This window comes from Anabrus simplex, chromosome 13 (assembly GCF_040414725.1).
Source record: "Anabrus simplex isolate iqAnaSimp1 chromosome 13, ASM4041472v1, whole genome shotgun sequence".
NCBI classification, from domain to species: Eukaryota; Metazoa; Arthropoda; class Insecta; order Orthoptera; family Tettigoniidae; genus Anabrus; species Anabrus simplex.
In genome coordinates this window covers 19,084,920-19,106,875 of record NC_090277.1, presented here as the reverse complement: position 1 = coordinate 19,106,875, position 21,956 = coordinate 19,084,920, and the positions used below count along the sequence as shown (strand labels likewise).

Genomic DNA, 21,956 nt, shown 5'->3' with positions numbered 1-21,956 from the left:
TAAGAAGAGACGACTTTCTTGGATGGGACATAGGCTTCGACGTAGGAAAGTGTTGATTTTGGAAGGTGAAATACCAGGGAAATGCCATCGTGGAAGACTAAGAAAGACATTCATAATGACATTTCTTGTAAACTCAGGATGCAGGAGCTATGCAAACGCAAAACGTACTGCACAGGATCGACCCAGTTGGAGAAGACTCATCGCAGAGGCAAACAATCATTAGACTGAATTGCTCAAAGAAGAGCAACATTTGTCACATCTAAATATGTTTCAACCCTGATTGCAACATCTTCAGTAGAATGTTAAAATTGGCATTATAATGGTTAAAACACATTTAAAACAAGATAGCTGTTGAAAAGTTCTTAATCAGTTCACGTACTCGATTAGTTGCTGTAAAATATTCCATATACACTAATGACAGCTTGTCCAGATGTTGTCTCTTGATGCGTAAATAGTTGGAGGTCAGTTAACAGAATTGGGAGAATTTGATAAACGTTCAGTGTTTCAAAATTAGGCTAGCTGGCTGCTGATGTAACCAAGAATGAGTTAGCTGGAAAATTTCCAATAACAGACCATTTATATTGGAATTGTGAATTTACTGATTCAGGACAAATATGTCAGGTTACCTATGTGAAGCAATATCTATATCATCTGTTGGCCTAGCAGCCATCAATTTTTGTAAAAGAAAAACCAAGTATCTCATAGTGCATTGGCACTGCCTGTGGCTCCAAGTAGCATACGCAGTGGCCTCCATTATATGCACTAGCCATGCATCTTGGTAGGCATGCTATTTACCAACTGATGAGCTCAAATTGGCACACTGGGATGAAACACTGCCAACCAAGAATGAGTTAGCTGGAAACGGACCATTTATATTGTAATTAGGGGTATTTCACTCACCTTGACAAAGAATTCTGCACTGTAATGTATTCGAAAAGTTGGCAAACTGTACGGAAAATACAGAAAATAACGCCAAGTAGCGAACTCTACATGGCGTGGACGCCTCGCATATAAGAAAACGGGGATCTCATGAAGAGATGAAGAATGTTTGAAAGTTGTATTTTTGGGAGATGTTAGTAATATTGAAGGAATATGTTTGTGAGAGTTTATTAAAGGTACTCAATTCATAAAATATTTTTCATTATGTGTTTCATCCTCGTTAAGGGCTCTACACTGCAAGATTCCTTTACTCAACAAGTGTCACAATTACCAGGACATTTGACTGTGTTTATGAATAATTTATCGTCAGTGTAAAATGCAAACAACTTAACTATTTAAAAAGGAAATACTTTGCCCTTAAAACTTAAATATTATGAAGGACATAAATATGGAGTGGAAGAGTTTACATCACTTCACAATTCTAATGTGCAATTACAGAATTATATAGAGTATTGGCTACAGCCAGATAAGAAGCTATCGAGGGCTACAGTTTGTCCTCCTCCTCAATATGGTGTGATTGAAAACAGATCCAGCAATCGTTAAATGTGTTGCGAGAAGGCAAACGGATCCTGTTTGAAGAAGCCACCCATGTCTGGTGATTGGTATGCGTGTCCACCAACCTAACAAGAGCATTAAATTACAAAAGAAGTTTGATTTATCGACCTCCGATGACAGAGCCTTCTTGTGCGTTTGTTGCACATGTGTGGATTCTTGTGGTAAGGTGATGATACCCCAAACAAACTGTCTTTGTCCTGTTCGATAGTTCGAACCCTAGTCGCCATATGTGGATCACCCTGAGTCTGCAGAAGATGTACACAGTCCTAGGAAATGAAGATGAATATTGTTCCTTGGATAGTAGACGAGCACAAGGAAAGCGCTTGAAACTAGCTGACATGCCCGTGCACAGCGCCTCAGAGTAGGGATCGAATAGTTGGATAACATCCCTGTGGTTATCAGAAAATGTGTGAACCAGAGGAATGGCATACTAACACCCTAGCTATTCAGGCAGGTTGTTTTAGTCGGGACGCATGTATCGAAGATGAATGGCACATCACAACAAAACAACGGTCAATGTAATGTCATTCAATATTGTAGACTCTGTGATGTTAGGCAGTTCTTTCATGACTCCCTCTTGTCTTATTTTTCTTCCTTTACAATTTTTAAAATCATCTTCACAATTTTCCTTGTTGATACGGACCACGTTAGGACGACCATCGCCAGTTACCACACGTCGGCGTTGATATGGACTGAACAACAAAAGTCTACATTCATGAATTCTATTATCATAGTTGGTACGGCAAAGCTGTAAGCTCGCATCTGGGAGTTAGTCGGTTCAAACCCCACTGTTGGCACCCCTGAAGATGGTTTTCCATGGTTTCCCATTTTCACACCAGGAAAATGCTGGAGCTGTACCTTAATTAAAGCCACAGTCGCTTCCTTCCCACTCCTAGGCCTTTCCTGTCCCATCGTCGCCATAAGACCTATCTGTGTATTTTCTGTTAGGCACGTAAACGAGCAAATGGTGTGGGTAGATCTGGCAGTTGGAGGAATAAGGACGAGATTTGTCTCCGTGTATTCACCATGTGAGGGTGCAGATGAGGAGGAAGTTGACAAGTTTTATGAAGCATTGAGTGACATCGTAGTCAGGGTCAACAGCTAGGACAGGATAGTGCAAATGGGCGATTTCAATGCGAGAGTTGGAAATAGAACTGAAGGATACAAAAGGGTAATTGGTAAATGTGGGGAAGATATGGAAGCTAATGGGAATGGGAGGCGTTTGCTGGACTTCTGTGCTAGTATGGGTTTAGCAGTTACACATACATCCTTCAAGCATAAGGCCGTACACATGGGAGGCTAGGGGTGCCAGATCCATAATAGACTATATCTTAACAGATTTTGAATTCAGGAAATCTGTTAGGAATGTACAGGTTTTTTGTGGATTTTTCGATGAAACAGACCACTCTCTGATCTGTAGTGAACTAAGTATATCTAGGCCTAGGGTACAGAAAGTTATATCTGTCTGTAAACAAATAAAGGTAGAAAATCTCCAGGACGAATAAATTAGGCGTAACTTTCTTCATCAGGAAATGAGGGGCCCATTTTCAATTATAATATTGTGGGAGGTGCGGGGGGGGGGGGGGGGGGAGCTTCTTAACGCCGCTACATGGGTACTTCTCCACTTCCAGAATGAAATGTTCACTGTCCACATAATCCATATTTCGTAAATGTACTAGTGTTTACGTAATGAACGAAAATAAAATACGCAGTAAATACCGTCTCGTGTGGCCACTGTTCAACAGCTTATGCAGTCAAAGAAATGGGCTCTGGCCTATCCCTTCAACAGCAAGTCTTTGAACTGCATTTACTGGCAAGTGTGGCTCATCACATTGCAACACATGGTGACATGCTGACTTCTAACAGCATTAACTGCTCGTGTGGCCGTAGTCTAATATCTTGGAACTTGAAAGTAGGTGCAATGAGTATGGTATGAAAATTAAGCCTTTCGAAGACTAAATTGATGTCAGTAGGTAAGAAATCTGAGAGAATTGAATGTCAGATTGGTGATACAAAGCTGTAACAGGTATTTAGGATGTGTGTTTTCCCACGATGGTAATATGGTAAGTGAGATTGAATCAAGGTGCAGTAAAGCTAATGCATTGAGCTCGCAGTTGCTATCAACAGTGTTCTGTAAGATGGAAGTCAGCTCCCGGACGAAACTGATTTTACATTGGTCTGTTTTCAGACCAACTTTGCCTTACGGGAGTGAAATCTGGGTGGACTCAGGATGTCTTATGAATAAGTTGGAAGTAACAGACATGAAAGTAGCAAGAATGATTGCTGGTACAAACAGGTGGGAACAATGGCAGGAGGATACTCTGAATGAGGAGACAAAGGCTAAGTTAGGAATGAACTCTATGGATGAAGCTGTACGCATAAACCGGCTTTGATGGTGGGGTCATGTGAGGCGAATGGAGGAGGATAGGTTACCTAGGAGAATAATGGACTCTGTTATGGAGGGTAAGAGAAGTAAAGGCAGACCAATACGATGATGGTTAGACTCAGTTTCTAATGATTTAATGATAAGAGGTATAGAATTAAATGAGGCCACAGCACTAGTTGCAAATAAGGGATTGTGGCGACATTTCGTAAATTCGCAGAGGCTTTCAGACTTAATGCTGAAAGGCCTAACGGTCTATAATAATGTATGTATGTATGTATGTATGTATGTATTGCACCCGTCATGCCGGGCTCAGCTCGGCCGGTGAGCGAAGATCTCCAGGGTGTAGATCGTTCGCTTATCGGCTGTGCGAAAATTTTAAAGTGCAGGGATAGATGATGAACTAGTGGCAAATGAGAGAAAGCTAAATAGGTTTTACACATTTATTATAACTACTGCTCTTCATAAACTTCACAATAATTTACAAAATCTAGGTATTTTGTTTATATGATTTGTCTTCTTTTATGTCGTAATCACATAGACACTTCATCGAAAAACGGAACAGCAAATGGCTGAATCTGCAAATATAATATTTATATTTTTAGTGGAAAATTAATTAAATAATTAATAATAATTGATTTGAGATGATCTCTCCCATTGATAATTTAATAACTTGAAAATAAACTTCCTTCCTTCATAGATTTGATTTTAAACAAGTTTGAAAATGATCATTTTCATTCCTCTTTGAAAATTAAATAAAAATTTTTCTCTCATAAAATTATGGTTAAATCGTCTTCCTTGACCTTTAAATTAATTAATAAACTCAACTTTATAATTATTTAGTAGTTGCTTCTCACATAATAGCTTGGAACTTGACATTATGTCAATCTATGTTTATCCATTAATTGAAATAATTAATTAATTAACGCTTACAATTTTTGATTTTGTGAGTTCAATCCACTGACATGGCCTATACTTATTTATGTGTATTCGTTAAATAAGATCCTATTCTTCCTTAAAAACGAATAAAATTCACTAAAGGTTTAAATTCATTCAAATGGTGAACCACTAAAGTTGGCGTAAATCAGGCCAAAATTCCACGAAATAACGAAGAGCATCATCACAAATATGGATTTGAAACTTACATTAAGCAAAATACAGTCAAATCACACACACTACACTCACACAAAGATACACGGAAATATTATATACATATTTACACGAACGCTAGCCCTTGACTATTAATTTTCATGTTTAGACAAAGTTAGGAAAATTATTCTCATGATGACACTATCGTGGTGACCTCCTCTCATCAACTGGAAATGTGACAGAGCAATGATTGTCACTTTATTAAAGAACATAGTTATACGACGATGTTCAGAGAAAATTTACGAACACAAAATCATCCAAAAATCATCGATAAAATCGCTTAAACATAGGCCAGAATTAACATTCCGCGCACGCGGTTCATGAGCTACGATATTTATTTTTACTCCTCCACTATAATTGTGATTCTCGATTAATCTGCACTCACAACGAAGAAATTACATCAAGTAACATATTTTATTCTTAAATTGACTCACAAATGGATGCACAGCTCGACTGCTGAATTCAATAATATCCATCTACCAGTCAACTAATCATCACAACACAGCAAATATATAAAAAATTGTATCGGTCAGATACTGCCATTTCCCAGGCCTAAATTATTATAAATGAGCGCACATCAACCATATTCAATAATAACTAATATTATGCTCATGACCTTAGGTGTTCTTTTACGCGATAATTTAGTTAAATTATTTTTTTTATTATTATTATTATTATCCCTGGCCGCGCAAGATCATACGTGCGGAAGCTACTGCACAATAATATTTCAAATGACTCTATTGCACACAAAATTCAACCATACGTCGCATAATTGAAGAATGAACTCTGACATAATAGAATCTACGAAATTACTGTCCCATTTGATCTCATTTTAAGTCTAAAAATATTCAAATAGTCTTAGTTTAACGTTGAGGTCGTTTTACATTTATTTCTCCTGCCACAATGAACTCGGGACAGTTGAAACACTTCTCGAAGACATCCACTCAAACAAACTAATAGGTTCAAATACTCACACATCCTCAATCTACCATCACCAAGAAAGAAGAGATGAAAAAATTCTAACTAATAGAAAGTTTCTAAACAAATAAGTAGAGGCTATGTCATTACAATTACATTACAAAAGGAAAGAAAGAATAACAAAGTTTAAATATTACTTGGTGGTGACTGTCGGTTGTAGAACTCGGGCTGATGACCTAGTGCATTATCACATTACGCACCATCGATCCTGGTCACGCCCGCCTGGACTGCCTCACATTTTACTCGTGCATTGGAGACATGCTGGCGCGCTGGAAATCACACCATTCACCAAGAAAGAAGACTGGCATCCTGACTTGAACTCGAACCGGTGATCTCTTCTGTGGAATTTCTTGTGAAGCTGAAACTGAAAATCACGTCTGAGACAAGGTCCAAAACTCACACCGATGTTTGATAAGATGGGAAAGAAACTTAACTTTTAAAATCTGTTGAATTATAGGTGGAATCCGTAAATATCTGAACTGCAGTTGCAACAAGTTGTAGTCTCTGAATGACGAAGTTCCCTCAGCAAGCGAAGTGTGTCTTCTTCCATCCGTAGTTGAAGCTAGAGTAATTCTCCACACGACGTGTTCAGAGGTAGAAATTTCTGAGTAAATTTTCCTTAGGAAAATCCATTATTCACTGTCTTAAGACAGGGGTGCGTCTTTTCCTCATAAGCGATTGGTTAATTTATTAACTTCGCACCAAATTAATCGCTTGATTGGCTGCCATAGTCAGACGTCATGCACCTTCACTATTATCGATCGAGCACTTGACACACATTCTGCCTGGTCACGTGGCATTCACGGCTGATTTGAAGGTTATTTGGCTAACTGTATCTGCGCTCTCCCCTCGTTTGCCCTTGAGTGGAATTCCCTGACACCTGGCGTATCTCGCTCAGCCGACTCGATGTGATAAAACTCCCTTCCTGGTTCACGAAATAATATTTCAACACACAGTAGAAATAAAATATTTTCCAATAAATGATTTTTACCAATTTTGAAGGGGACATTTTCTCCCTTGGTTGGTTAATGATTTAGTCGGAAGATGAAATCATTAATGCTGGAAATAGACCCTTAACATGTTCCCTGAAAAATTTGAGTGGTAAACATGTGTCACACTTCTAAGCCATATTTTCAGCTCTTGTTCCGGCACGTAGCCTCCTGTTGTCCGCTTCTAATGCTGCGCCCAGTAGTCGAAGATGATTCATTATCTTGCTTTATTGTTAATACAAGGGCTAGAATTCAGATTATCTCCCGTTAGTTCAGGGATTGTTTTTTTTTTTTTAATAGCGCCCTGACTCTGTTCTTCCCTTTCAGGACGTTCCCTTTCTTCCTTTTCTTTGGCTCTCTGGTATTCTAGGCTCTCGGCGCCGACCATGTCCGGATTGACGTCTTGGTCGTGGATAGCACGGTGCCATTTGCGTCGTTCTTGGTTGGATTGTTGGAGCTCGCGGAGATATTTTTCACGCTCTTCTTGCCTCCAGTTCCTCTTCCGGTTTTCGAGTCTGCGGTCGTTGGGTTCTCTTCTCCAGCGATCTCTATTATTTTCATACGGCCTTCTTCGATTGTTCCGCCGGTAGTAATTCCATTCTCTTTCGTTCCTATAGCCTGGTCTTGGAGAACGATCCCTAGACGGTCTTTCTTCATTTTCGCGATTCCGGTTTCTCCCTTGGCTGGTAAGGTTCCTGTCGTCTGGTCGATTGACAGTTGCATGGAACACCTGTTGCTCTGGGTTTGTACTTCGCCTAGATGGCTCCCTGGATGTCATATCTAACTGTCTGAGAATAGCCTCTGCTTGAATTGCCGTCTGAACGTTCGAGGCTATCATAATTCTTTGGATATCCGCAGGCAGCTGTCTTACAATGACCTTTATTAATTCAGTTTCTGTAGGTGGTGCGTCAAGCTCACGCAATTTGCGTAATTGACTTGAAAAAAATTCTGAGAAGCGCGTGGGTGTGGACTGAGCATATTTCTTAGCGTACAGTTCTGTCTTAAGCTGGTCCTGAATATCTGAGTTCCAGTACTTCTCTAAAAATGCCCTTTTAAAACCTTCAAAATCGTCAAACGAGTATCGGAAGGCTGTAAACCACGTCAACACTGAGTTTTCCAGGTATCTCTCGGTTACTCGTAGCTGACGTTCCACAGGAATTTTATTGTCTCGGAAGAACTCCTGCAATTCGTTAATAAAACTCTTGGGGGTTATTCCTTTTACATTATTAAATTTCTTTGGGTGATCCTCATGTAATCGTATTATATTCACGATTTGGGTTTGACCAGAAGTGTTCAGTTGACTCGTTTCCCCTCTAACAGGCTCTAAAAATGGGTTGGTGGTGTTTACGGGAACGTTTAGAATTACTCTTTCATCGGTCTTGGGAGTTGAGAATTGAGCTTCCCCGGACACACGTTTCTCCAGTTGTCCCTGCCGTTCTAACAGAGAATTAGCTACAATGTTATTACTCTCTCCTTGTAACTTGAGTAGCTTTAGTTCCTTGGTAAGCTCCTGTATTTCTCCCTGTAATTCCTGTTTGTAGACTTCCAAACTGGCTCTAACTTCACTTATTTCCTTGTCCATCGTTTTAAGACTCTGCTGGGTCTCCTCGATCGTCTCATAAAAGTATTCGAGTCGCTCCGAATTAGTGACTTGGGCTACCTTAATCTCGGCTATTACGCCCTTCTCCACCTGTTTTACCGTTTCATAGATTTCGGTGAACTTCCTGCTCCATGCGGTTTTAGTTGCAGACAAGTCCTCGGCATTGTCACTAATTTTCTCTTCAATGGTCCTAAAATTTCCCTTTACTTCGTCCTTGTATTGGTCTAGTCCATGCAGTATTCCTGTCTGTACTTTGGCTAGCCTTTCGCTAAACTCATTTGACATCGCTGACATGGAGCTATCGATTCCGGCCTGGATTTCCCCTTTCAGGTTAGAAAATTTTTGCTTAACGGACACCAACTCGCTTTGGACCGACGCTAATTTTCCGTTAAATAATTTAACGTCCATGTGCAGTTTCCCTAAGTTTTCATCCGTCCTAGCTTGAATTTCCTCTAGGACACCCTTAAGATCTTGTTTGAGTTTGTCCTGTCCTGCATTCACATTCTCACTAATCTCACGCTTTAACAATTTATTGTTTTCACCTAACTCACGTTTTAACTCCTGTTTCAGTAAGTTATTGTTTTCGTTTAACTCCTGTTTCAATAAATCACTATTTTCATTTAGTTCAACTTTTAGCTCCTGTTTCAATAAGTCACTATTTTCATTTAGCTCAACTTTTAGCTCCTGTTTCAATAAGTTACTGTTTTCGTTTAACTTTTGTTCCAAACTGTCTTTCAAGTCCGCAGTCACTACCTCTAGGAGACTACGAAGATCCTCCATAGTAACAGTACCCATTCTAATTTGAGACAACTAGCAGTTCAGACATTGGACGGACCAGGTTCGATGGTCTAATACCCGAGTTCCGATCGACAGTCACGTGTGGATTGAATTCACAGTCATAAAAGAAGATTATTATCGCATAAAGTAATATCTTATAATTTAAGTCCAAACTATGCGGAAATCTGCCGCAAAAGATAAATTTTGAAAATATCATCCAGATTTTGTTTATAATATAGCACCAAGGCCCTTCCTAACCTTTAACATGAGCGTAGTTCGCCACAAAAATTTGGGCTAATAAATGTCACAAAATAAACCTGAAATTTTTAATTTGCCACTGCATCTTGTTTGCATCCAAATTCTGGACTACAAGATCGAGTTCTTTTATTGGTACAGCCAATAAATCGGGCCTTAACACGTTGGCCGCCAAATCTATACCTGCACCCGTCATGCCGGGCTCAGCTCGGCCGGTGAGCGAAGATCTCCAGGGTGTAGATCGTTCGCTTATCGGCTGTGCGAAAATTTTAAAGTGCAGGGATAGATGATGAACTAGTGGCAAATGAGAGAAAGCTAAATAGGTTTTACACATTTATTATAACTACTGCTCTTCATAAACTTCACAATAATTTACAAAATCTAGGTATTTTGTTTATATGATTTGTCTTCTTTTATGTCGTAATCACATAGACACTTCATCGAAAAACGGAACAGCAAATGGCTGAATCTGCAAATTTAATATTTATATTTTTAGTGGAAAATTAATTAAATAATTAATAATAATTGATTTGAGATGATCTCTCCCATTGATAATTTAATAACTTGAAAATAAACTTCCTTCCTTCATAGATTTGATTTTAAACAAGTTTGAAAATGATCATTTTCATTCCTCTTTGAAAATTAAATAAAAAATTTTCTCTCATAAAATTATGGTTAAATCGTCTTCCTTGACCTTTAAATTAATTAATAAACTCAACTTTATAATTATTTAGTAGTTGCTTCTCACATAATAGCTTGGAACTTGACATTATGTCAATCTATGTTTATCCATTAATTGAAATAATTAATTAATTAACGCTTACAATTTTTGATTTTGTGAGTTCAATCCACTGACATGGCCTATACTTATTTATGTGTATTCGTTAAATAAGATCCTATTCTTCCTTAAAAACGAATAAAATTCACTAAAGGTTTAAATTCATTCAAATGGTGAACCACTAAAGTTGGCGTAAATCAGGCCAAAATTCCACGAAATAACGAAGAGCATCATCACAAATATGGATTTGAAACTTACATTAAGCAAAATACAGTCAAATCACACACACTACACTCACACAAAGATACACGGAAATATTATATACATATTTACACGAACGCTAGCCCTTGACTATTAATTTTCATGTTTAGACAAAGTTAGGAAAATTATTCTCATGATGACACTATCGTGGTGACCTCCTCTCATCAACTGGAAATGTGACAGAGCAATGATTGTCACTTTATTAAAGAACATAGTTATACGACGATGTTCAGAGAAAATTTACGAACACAAAATCATCCAAAAATCATCGATAAAATCGCTTAAACATAGGCCAGAATTAACATTCCGCGCACGCGGTTCATGAGCTACGATATTTATTTTTACTCCTCCACTATAATTGTGATTCTTGATTAATCTGCACTCACAACGAAGAAATTACATCAAGTAACATATTTTATTCTTAAATTGACTCACAAATGGATGCACAGCTCGACTGCTGAATTCAATAATATCCATCTACCAGTCAACTAATCATCACAACACAGCAAATATATAAAAAATTGTATCGGTCAGATACTGCCATTTCCCAGGCCTAAATTATTATAAATGAGCGCACATCAACCATATTCAATAATAACTAATATTATGCTCATGACCTTAGGTGTTCTTTTACGCGATAATTTAGTTAAATTATTTTTTTTATTATTATTATTATTATCCCTGGCCGCGCAAGATCATACGTGCGGAAGCTACTGCACAATAATATTTCAAATGACTCTATTGCACACAAAATTCAACCATACGTCGCATAATTGAAGAATGAACTCTGACATAATAGAATCTACGAAATTACTGTCCCATTTGATCTCATTTTAAGTCTAAAAATATTCAAATAGTCTTAGTTTAACGTTGAGGTCGTTTTACATTTATTTCTCCTGCCACAATGAACTCGGGACAGTTGAAACACTTCTCGAAGACATCCACTCAAACAAACTAATAGGTTCAAATACTCACACATCCTCAATCTACCATCACCAAGAAAGAAGAGATGAAAAAATTCTAACTAATAGAAAGTTTCTAAACAAATAAGTAGAGGCTATGTCATTACAATTACATTACAAAAGGAAAGAAAGAATAACAAAGTTTAAATATTACTTGGTGGTGACTGTCGGTTGTAGAACTCGGGCTGATGACCTAGTGCATTATCACATTACGCACCATCGATCCTGGTCACGCCCGCCTGGACTGCCTCACATTTTACTCGTGCATTGGAGACATGCTGGCGCGCTGGAAATCACACCATTCACCAAGAAAGAAGACTGGCATCCTGACTTGAACTCGAACCGGTGATCTCTTCTGTGGAATTTCTTGTGAAGCTGAAACTGAAAATCACGTCTGAGACAAGGTCCAAAACTCACACCGATGTTTGATAAGATGGGAAAGAAACTTAACTTTTAAAATCTGTTGAATTATAGGTGGAATCCGTAAATATCTGAACTGCAGTTGCAACAAGTTGTAGTCTCTGAATGACGAAGTTCCCTCAGCAAGCGAAGTGCGTCTTCTTCCGTCCGTAGTTGAAGCTAGAGTAATTCTCCACACGACGTGTTCAGAGGTAGAAATTTCTGAGTAAATTTTCCTTAGGAAAATCCATTATTCACTGTCTTAAGACAGGGGTGCGTCTTTTCCTCATAAGCGATTGGTTAATTTATTAACTTCGCACCAAATTAATCGCTTGATTGGCTGCCATAGTCAGACGTCATGCACCTTCACTATTATCGATCGAGCACTTGACACACATTCTGCCTGGTCACGTGGCATTCACGGCTGATTTGAAGGTTATTTGGCTAACTGTATCTGCGCTCTCCCCTCGTTTGCCCTTGAGTGGAATTCCCTGACACCTGGCGTATCTCGCTCAGCCGACTCGATGTGATAAAACTCCCTTCCTGGTTCACGAAATAATATTTCAACACACAGTAGAAATAAAATATTTTCCAATAAATGATTTTTACCAATTTTGAAGGGGACAGTATGTATGTTTTGTTTAGATTGTGGAACATGGTTATTGCCACAATTTCGAATGTTGAAACCATTCTTACTGACCTACGAAATGCATCAGTCCTCACCGTCTTCCGTCCTCGAAAAAGGAGCATGTTGCTACTTTCTGTTACTGGATATTTTGTAAATTTCTTATTTTTAGCTAATGGTGTTTAGGGATCTTGTAAAAGTCTTTGACTCTGCTCCTTTCTTTGGACGGTTGTAGCTGTAGTTAGGTGTACAGTGAAATATGAGTGCTTGTTTGTTTGCAGGTCTTCGCTCGGGGCGTGTTGGAGAGCAGTGTGAAGCCATTGTTAGGTTTCCGAGACTTTTTGAAAAATATCCATTTCCTATCCTCATCAATTCATCTCTGTTGAAACTTGCTGACGTCTTCAGAGTTGGGTAAGCTGATATGAATTTGTTTTCTTGGCCGTGTTTGTTAAATATCCATTGACATGTTTCTTGTTGTTATCTTACTTGTGCCTTCGAGGTTCCTGCCAAGGCTTACTCCACACAGTGTGAGGGCAGCACCAGGATGTGTTGTTGAACTTGGTACAATCTGCCCTGATAACTGGAAACAGCACACAAGTTACTGTTGGTGAAGCTTCTTCCTTCTTGTTATCTGTAGCCGGGCTGAGTAACTCAGACAGTAGAGCCGACTCCAAGTTAGTAGCTTCGATCGTGTTTCAGTCTAGTGGTATTGAAAGGTGCTCGAAGATACGTCAGCCTCGTGTCAGTAGATTTGCCGGCGTGTAAAAGAATTCCTGCACGACAAAATTCTGGCACTTCAGCATTTCCAGAAAACATAAAAATATTTAATGGGATGTAAAACCAGTAACATTATTATTATTATTATTATTATTATTATTATTATTATTATTATTATTATTATTATTATTATTATTATTATTATTATTATTATATCGGTTATTTTAAAACCCTGTAAGTCAAGAATTGTAAATTTGTGGTTAAATAAGAAGAACTGAATAATTAGTTATGTAGAGAACTTTGAAATGCTTTTATTTCTTCTAAAATTTAAACCTATGCCTGCAGTATCTGCTGGGTGGATTGAGTAGCTCAGTAGTTGCTGTTGCCGGTCCCAAGCCTGGAGAAGAGAGGAGTTGGCTTAAAGCTGTAAAGTTACAGCCAGAAAATAAACATCTTGAGGCAATAAAGGTTACAACGGTTCCACTTGTTAGTGGCGGTACCCCAACAGCGTCTGTTTCACATGTTAGTGGCGCCTGAATAAATATCCTCTGCGGCTAACAACCGTAGTTGTAAATTGGAGCTTGCTCCACTTAAGGTTGTTAACCTTTGATAGTCAGATATGGAAAAGCTTTTTAGTAAAAGAATTCCACCGTCCAACCCCTTGAGGATGGAGAAGACTACATCGGATTTGGTGGGTAGTCGTCTAAAAGACAAGATTGAATATGAACACTAAAAAATACATATGTATAACCAAACATACAAACATAGAATCAAACATAAGCATATTAACTACATTGCGACACACAATACATACTCCTTATTGAAAACTGGAAAGCTCAAGAACTTCACAGATTAATTAGTTAGGCAAAATATTCTTGTGGTAGGGCTCCAAGAAATGAGATTCGTTTGAATCTCAAGGTTATAGAGTGTACAATGGGAAGCCAGGCCAAAGGGTCATGAAACATTGCCCCCAATTTGGTACAGGATTTATAGTAAATTTGAAAATAATAGATTCCCTAATTGATTTTAAAGTCATCTCACCGAGAATTGCAATTCTAACTTTACAAACCACAAACAAACTTTACACTATCATAAATGCTCATGCCCCTACCAATGAGAAAAATTTCCTAACAGAAACTCTGCAAGAAGTCGATAATTTCTGGGATCTCCTTGATCAGACAATGAATAAAATAAATATGAATAACATCAAGATAGGGGACTTTAACGCTCAACTGGGTAAGGAAAAGAAGTATCGAGACGTAGTAGGAAAGTGGGTTCCTCATAAATATGTGTTTGAGACTGGTTTGATGCAGTTCTCCATGCCACCCTATCCTGTGCTATTCTTTTCATTTCTACGTAACTATTGCATCCTTCATCTGCTCTAATCTGCTTGTCATATTCATACCTTGGTCTGCCCCTACTGTTCTTACCACCTACACTTCCTTCAAAACCCAACTGAACAAGTCCTGGGTGTCTTAAGATGTGTCCTATCATTCTATCTCTTCTTCTCATCAAATTTAGCCAAATCGATCTCCTCTTACCAATTTGATTTGGTATCTCTTCATTCGTGATTCGATCTATCCATCTCACCTCCAGCATTCTTCTGTAACACCACATTTCAAAAGCTTCTATTCTCTTTCTTTCTGAGCTAGTTATCGTCCATGTTTCACTTCCATACAATGACACTGTCAACACGAGTCTTCAAAAACAAACATCTTTCTAATTCCTATATCAGTGTTTGAAGTGAGCAAATTTCTTTTCCTAACAAAGCTCTTCCTTGCTTGTGCTAGTCTGCATTTTATGTCCTCCTTACTTCTGCCATCATTAGTTATTTTACTACCCAAGTAACAATATTCATGTACTTACTTTAAGACTTCATTTCCTAAACTAATATTTCCTACATCACCTCCCTTCGTTCGACTGCACTCCATTACTTTTGTTTTGGACTTATTTATTTTCATCTTGTACTCCTTACCCAAGACTTCATCCATACCCTTCAGCAACTTCTTGAGATCTGCTGCAGTCTCAGATAAAATAACAATATCATCGGCAAATCTCAAGGTTTTGATTTCCTCTCCTTGGACTGTGATTCCCTTTCCAAATTTCTCTTTGATTTCCTTTACTTCCTGTTCTGTGTAAACGTTGAAAAGGAGAGGGGACAAACTGCAGCCTTGCCTCACTCCTTTCTGGATTGCTGCTTCTTTTTCAAAGCCCTCGATTCTTATCACTGCAGACTGATTTTTATACAGATTATAGATAATTCTTCATTCTCGGTATCTGATCCCAATCATTTTCAGAATCATAAATAGCTTGGTCCAATCAACATTATCAAATGCCTTTTCTAGATCTACAAATGCCATGTACGTGGGCTTGTCCTTCTTGATTCGATCTTCTAAGATCAGACCTAAAGTCAGGATTGCTTCACGTGTTCCTACATTTCTTCCGAAGCCAAACTGATCTTCTCCCAACTCAGATTCAACTTGTTTTTCCATTCTTCTGTAAATAATACGTGTTAAAATTTTGCAGGCATGAGATACTAAACTAATGGTGCGGTAGTTTTCACACCTGTCAGCACCAACAACATTCCTCCGAAAATTGGATGGGACTTCTCCTGTCTCATACATCTTGCACACTAAATGAAATAACCTTGCCATGCTGGTTTCTCCTAAGGCAGTCGGTAATTCAGAGGGAATGTCATCAATTCCAGGTGCCTTGTTCCTATTTAGGTCACAGCTCTGTCAAACTCTGACCTCAAAATTGGGTCTCCCATTTCATCAGCATCAACAGCCTCTTCATGTTCCAAAACCAAATTATCTACATCTTTACCTTGATGCAACTGTTGGATATGCTCCTGCCATCTTTCTGCTTTGTCTTCTTTCCTTAGAAGTGGCTTTTCATCTGAGCTCTTAATATTCATACACCTAGATTTCCTTTCTCCATAGGTTTCCTTGATTTTCCTGTATGCAGCATCTACCTTTCCCAGGGCCATACAGCCTTCGACATCCTTGCACTTCTCCTTCAGCCATTCTTCCATAGCTACCTTGCACTTTCTATCCACTTGATTCTTTTATTGCTTGTATTCCTTTCTGCCCTCTTCATTTCTAGCATTCTTGTATTTTCGTCGTTCATCAATCAGGTCTAGTATCTCCTGAGATATCCACTGATTCTTAGTTGATCTTTTCTTCCTTCCTAACATTTCTTCAACACCCCTACTGACTTCATTTTTCATGACTCTCCACTCTTCCCCTATCGTGTTTCCTTCAGCTATTTCATTTAGTCCTTGTGCAACATGTTCCTTGAAACAATCCCTCACACTCTTTTCTTTCAGCTTGTCTAGATCCTATCTTTTTGCATTCTTTCCTTTCTTCAATTTCTTCAGCTTCAGATGGCATTTCATGACCAGCAAGTTGTGGTCGGAGTCCACATCTGCTCCTGGGAAAGGTTTGCAATCCAACACCTGGTTTCTGAATCTCTGCCTAATCATAATGAAGTCCATTTGATACCTTCCATTGTCTCCAGGTCTCGTCCACGTATACAGCCGTCGTTTGTGGTGTTTGAACCAAGTATTGGCAAGGACTAAATTATGATCAGTGCAGAATTCAACCAGCCGACTTCCTCTTTCGTTCCTTTGTCCCAATCCAAATTCTCCTACTGTACTACCTTCTCTTCCTTGGCCTACCACTGCATTCCAGTTTCCCATCACAATTAGATTCTCGTCACCTTTTATGTATTGTATTAGATCTTCTATCTCTTCATATATTCTTTTGATTTCCTCATCACCCGCTGAACTAGTAGGCATGTAGACCTGCACTATTGTGGTGGGCATCAGTTTGGTGTCTATCTTGACGACAATAATTCTTTCACTATGCTGGTCGTAGTAGCTTACCCGCTGCCCTATTTTCTTATTCATTATTAAACCAACTCCTGCATTTCCCCTGTTTGATTTTTTGTTGATAATTCGGTAGTCGCCTGACCAAAAATCTTGTTCTTCCTGCCAACGTACTTCACTTATACCAACTACATCTAACTTTAGCCTATCCATCTCCCTTTTCAGATTCTCTAACCTACCACTACGATTCAAGCTTCTAACATTCCACGCTCGACTTGCAGAATGTCATTATCCATCTTCCTGATGATCGCTCCCTCTCGTGTAGTCCCCACCCGGAGATCCGAATGGGGGACTAGTTTACCTCCGGAATATTTTACCCGGGAGGAAGCCATCATCAGTACATCATTCATACAGAGAGATATACATGTCCTCGGGGGTTAGTTACGGCTGTAGTTTCCCGTTGCTTTCAGCCGTGTAGCAGTATCAACACAGCTAAGCCAAGTTGAGTATTATTACAAGGCCGTATCAGTCAATCATCTAGACTGCCGCCCTTGCAACTACCGAAAGGCTGCTACCCCCCTTTCGATGAACCATTCGTTAGTCTGGTCTCTCAACAGATACCCATCCGATATGGTTGCACCTGCGGCGCGGCTATCTGCATCATTGGGACACGCAAGCCTCCCCATCACGGCAAGGTCACATGGTTCGCAGAGGAGGTCCTCGTAAATATACTAACAGAAATGGTCAAAGACTCATAGGAATTTGCAGAACCCATGTACTAATCTCCAAATCTACATATTTTAAAAAGAAACCACACAAACTTAAAACTTGGAAACATCCTGATTAAACAAAAGGAGAATGGCAGCTAGACCATGTACGTATGGACAAATTCTTTCACGAGGAAATCCACAATGTCAAAGTTGTAAGGGGAACGGGCACTGGTTCAGATCATTATTTAATTAAAATCAAGATTAAATTTACTCCATTAGGAAGAAAAAGACAAAATACAGTTGGAGAGAAAAGGACATGCAACCCTCATCACTTAATCCAGAATGCCCAATATCGGCAAAGAACAGGAATTACAAGACTAACAGACAATTTAGGTGACCTAATACCAATTCTTAAACAGAATGCAGAATATCTAGCTCCATTAAATCCAACGAAAAGACTTGCCTGATAGACCTCTGATTGTGATAGAATGAATGAAAAACGATATCAAGCTTGGTTGAAATTTCAAGCCCACAAAACAAATGAAAATGCCATGAACCTCAAGAATGTCAGAAAAGAATTACACAAACTATTAGAAGAATTAAGAGAAAATGTCAAAAAGATTTAATAAACTCTATTGAAGAAAATTATTACAAAACCAATTGTAGAGATAATTACAAAGTCTTTGGTAAACAATTGCAAAACTACAACTCCCCCACATTTTTGTTGAAAAATAAAGATGGAAAAATGGCGCATAACAGTAAGGAAAATGCAAAAATCATGGCAGAAGCATTTAATAAGGTCTTGAAAAGTGCTGAACCTGAAAAGCTCTTATTAATTGATACACATACCACGATAAAAACAAAACCAGAAAATATAAACCCACCTACAGCAAAAGAAGTTGAAACAGTGCTTAAAGAAATGAACTACAAAGCTTGTGGAGAAGACCAGGTTTTTGCAGAGATGTGGAAATATGCCGGCAGTGCAACTCAGATATCCCTCTATATGATATTACAGAAGATTTGGATATCAGAAAAATTCCCGGAACAATGGACATTAGCTATAATTAATCCAATTCTTAAGAAAGGTGAAAGAAGTAATCCAGACAACTACAGTATAGAGGTATTTCCATCCTTGACTGCATGTATAAGATTTTCTCTAAGATACTATATAATCGGATTAAAGAACAACTTGATCAAGAGTTACGTGAATACCAGGGAGGCTTCAGACCTTGGAGAAGCTGCTCTGAACAAATAATAACTTTTAAGTTAGTCATGGAATATTACAGAAAACAAAACAAGCCCCTTTCAATAACATTTATAGATTTCAAGAAAGTTTAGGACTCCATCCACAGACCATCATTATTAAAATTTTTAAGGCATTTTGGACTTCGCCCAAAGCTAATCAAATTGATTGAACTTACTCTAACTAATACAATTTCTAAAATTAAGTTCAGAGGAGAACTTTCTGAACCATTCTTGGTAACAACTGGTTTAAGACAGGGTGATGGATTGTCACCTCTTCTTTTTAACTATGCACTAGAGTACGTTATGAGGGAATGGTACAAAAACAACTCGAAAAATATAAAAATTGGAACCCAGAAGGTTAGCATACATTTGAACTGTCTAGGATTTGCTGATGATCCAGCTCTTCTGGCCAATGATATTCAGTAAACAAAACAACAAATAAAATCTTTACAGGAAATAGCTCAAAATATTGGTTTGAAAATTTCATTTGAAAAAACAGAAATTATGCTAACTCAACTTCTGCTTGCAAACAAAATTAAGCTGGGAGACCAAGAAATAAAAATTGTAGAAAAATTTAAAGATTTAGGTGAAATAATCACATATAACGTGAATGAGAAACCGGCATGGCAAAATAGAATAGATAAACTGGTTACAGCACAGCATGTTACCAAGAATACATATAATAAAAAAGTGTCTCTCTATAGCAACCAAACTGAAGCACTACAAATTACATATGCAAGTGAAACATTATTCAAAACAACAAACACAGTTGCAATAGATAGAGTACTCAAGTTAGAAAGGAGAATGGTGAGGACCTGTTTAAATAAAAATTATCAAGTAAACGGAGTCTGGAGACTAGCTTCCAATGAGACAGTTTATAAAGAAATAGAACCTGTGACTAGCACAGTGAAAAAGAAATGAATATCATTCTTAGGCCATTTAATACGGTCACCAGAAAATAGAATCAGTAGAAAAATAATAGAAAAATTATGGAAGAGTAACAGTAAAAATAATATTAGATGGATCACAGAAGACATGAGAGAGTTGCATCTTACAATAGAAGATTTAAAATACAAAACCAATACACTCAAAATATTGAAAGATAAACACACTAGACTACAGACAAAAATCAACAAGCAGAGAATAGGACGAGGGATTCCAGAAGCGGAAAGAAAATTATGTTCAGAAAGGATGAAACAGTATTGGGCTGACGAAAGGAAGAAAAACCTCTGTAAACCTGACTAAGTAGTCCTATGTTTGCTAAAAAATTAAAATAAATAAGTAAAATTTAAATCTTGATTCAGCATGCCATGGAGATATGTAATTTGCTTGTATAAATGTTACAATTGTTGCAAGACTGGTTTAAATATTCATGGCTTATGGGATTTCAAAAGCTAATGGAAGAATTTGTAAATCGTAACATGGCACATGTTTCTAACGATGATATGTTGACTTACAATATTCATGTACAAAGTAATGTCTATGTCAATTAGTTAAAAAAAATCACTAAAAACTTAAGAAAATTGCATTTTTATGAATGTACACACCGTAGAAATGATTTTGAAATGACAACCTTTTTTAACCAGTCTCTCACCTTTGCTGTTCGTAGTTTACATGGATCATCTGCTGAAAGGTATAAAATGGCAGGGAGGGATTCAGTTAGGTGGAAATGTAGTAAGCAGTCTGCCTATGCTGACGACTTGGTCTTAATGGCGGACTGTACCGAAAGCCTGCAGTCTAATATCCCGGAACTTGAAAATAGGTGTAATGAGTATGGTATGAAAATTAGCCTCTCAAAGACTAAATTGATGTCAGTAGGTAAGAAATTCAACAATTGAATGTCAGATTGGGGATACAAAGCTAGAACAGGTCGATAATTTCAAGTATTTAGGTTGTGTGTTTTCTCAGGATGGTAATATAGTAAGTGAGATTGAATCAAGGTGTAGTAAAGCTAATGCAGTGAGCTCACAGTTGCGATCAGCAGTATTCTGTAAGAAGGAAGTCAGCTCCCAGACGAAACTATCTTTACATTGGTCTGTTTTCAGACCAACTTTGCTTTACGGGAACGAAAGCTGGGTGGACTCAGGATATCTTATTCATAAGTTAGAAGTAACAGACATGAAAGTAGCAAGAATGATTACTGGTACAAACAGGTGGGAACAATGGCAGGAGGGTACTCGGAATGAGGAGATAAAGGCTAATTTAGGAATGAACTCGCTGGATGAAGCTGTACGCATAAACCGGCTTCGGTGGTGGGGTCATGTGAGGTGAATGGAGGAGGATAGGTTACCTAGGAGAATAATGGACTCTGCTATGGAGGGTAAGAGAAGTAGAGGTAGACCAAGATGACGATGGTTAGACTCGGTTTCTAACGATTTAAAGATAAGAGGTATAGAACTAAATGAGGCCACAACACTAGTTGCAAATCGAGGATTGTGGCGACGTTTAGTAAATTCTCAGAGGCTTGCAGACTGAACGCTGAAAGGCATAACAAATGATAATGTATGTATGTCTCTCTCTGTGGTATCTCAGTCATACATGGTTTTCTAGAATCTTTGAATTTCCCTTTCATTCCATATGTATCCCAATTTTTTTTAAATCCTCCATTTTCTGTATATTAATTGGAAGATTCTGTTTGCACGCTCTTTTTTTCTGGCATCACAATAGGACTGTTAAGACGCCTGAGGTTTTAGCTTATAAGACCATCAGCGTACTGGGTAGTGGTCCCTAGAATACACAAAATAGTTATACTGTGACACCTGAAACTTTACTTTCATATCCTGAGGCACTCCCTTCCCATGGACG

General features: G+C 38.2%; 1 protein-coding gene across 1 annotated transcript in view; it reads left to right on the top strand.

The window, feature by feature from the left end:
* defl (Integrator complex subunit 7) overlaps positions 1 to 21,956 on the top strand; it is a 438,395-nt gene that overhangs the window by 45,261 nt on the left and 371,178 nt on the right. Inside the window, exon 2 of the mRNA XM_067157240.2 lies at positions 12,932 to 13,061. Coding sequence (XP_067013341.2) covers positions 12,932 to 13,061 — 130 coding nt within the window. The remainder of the gene's footprint in view (positions 1 to 12,931; positions 13,062 to 21,956) is intronic.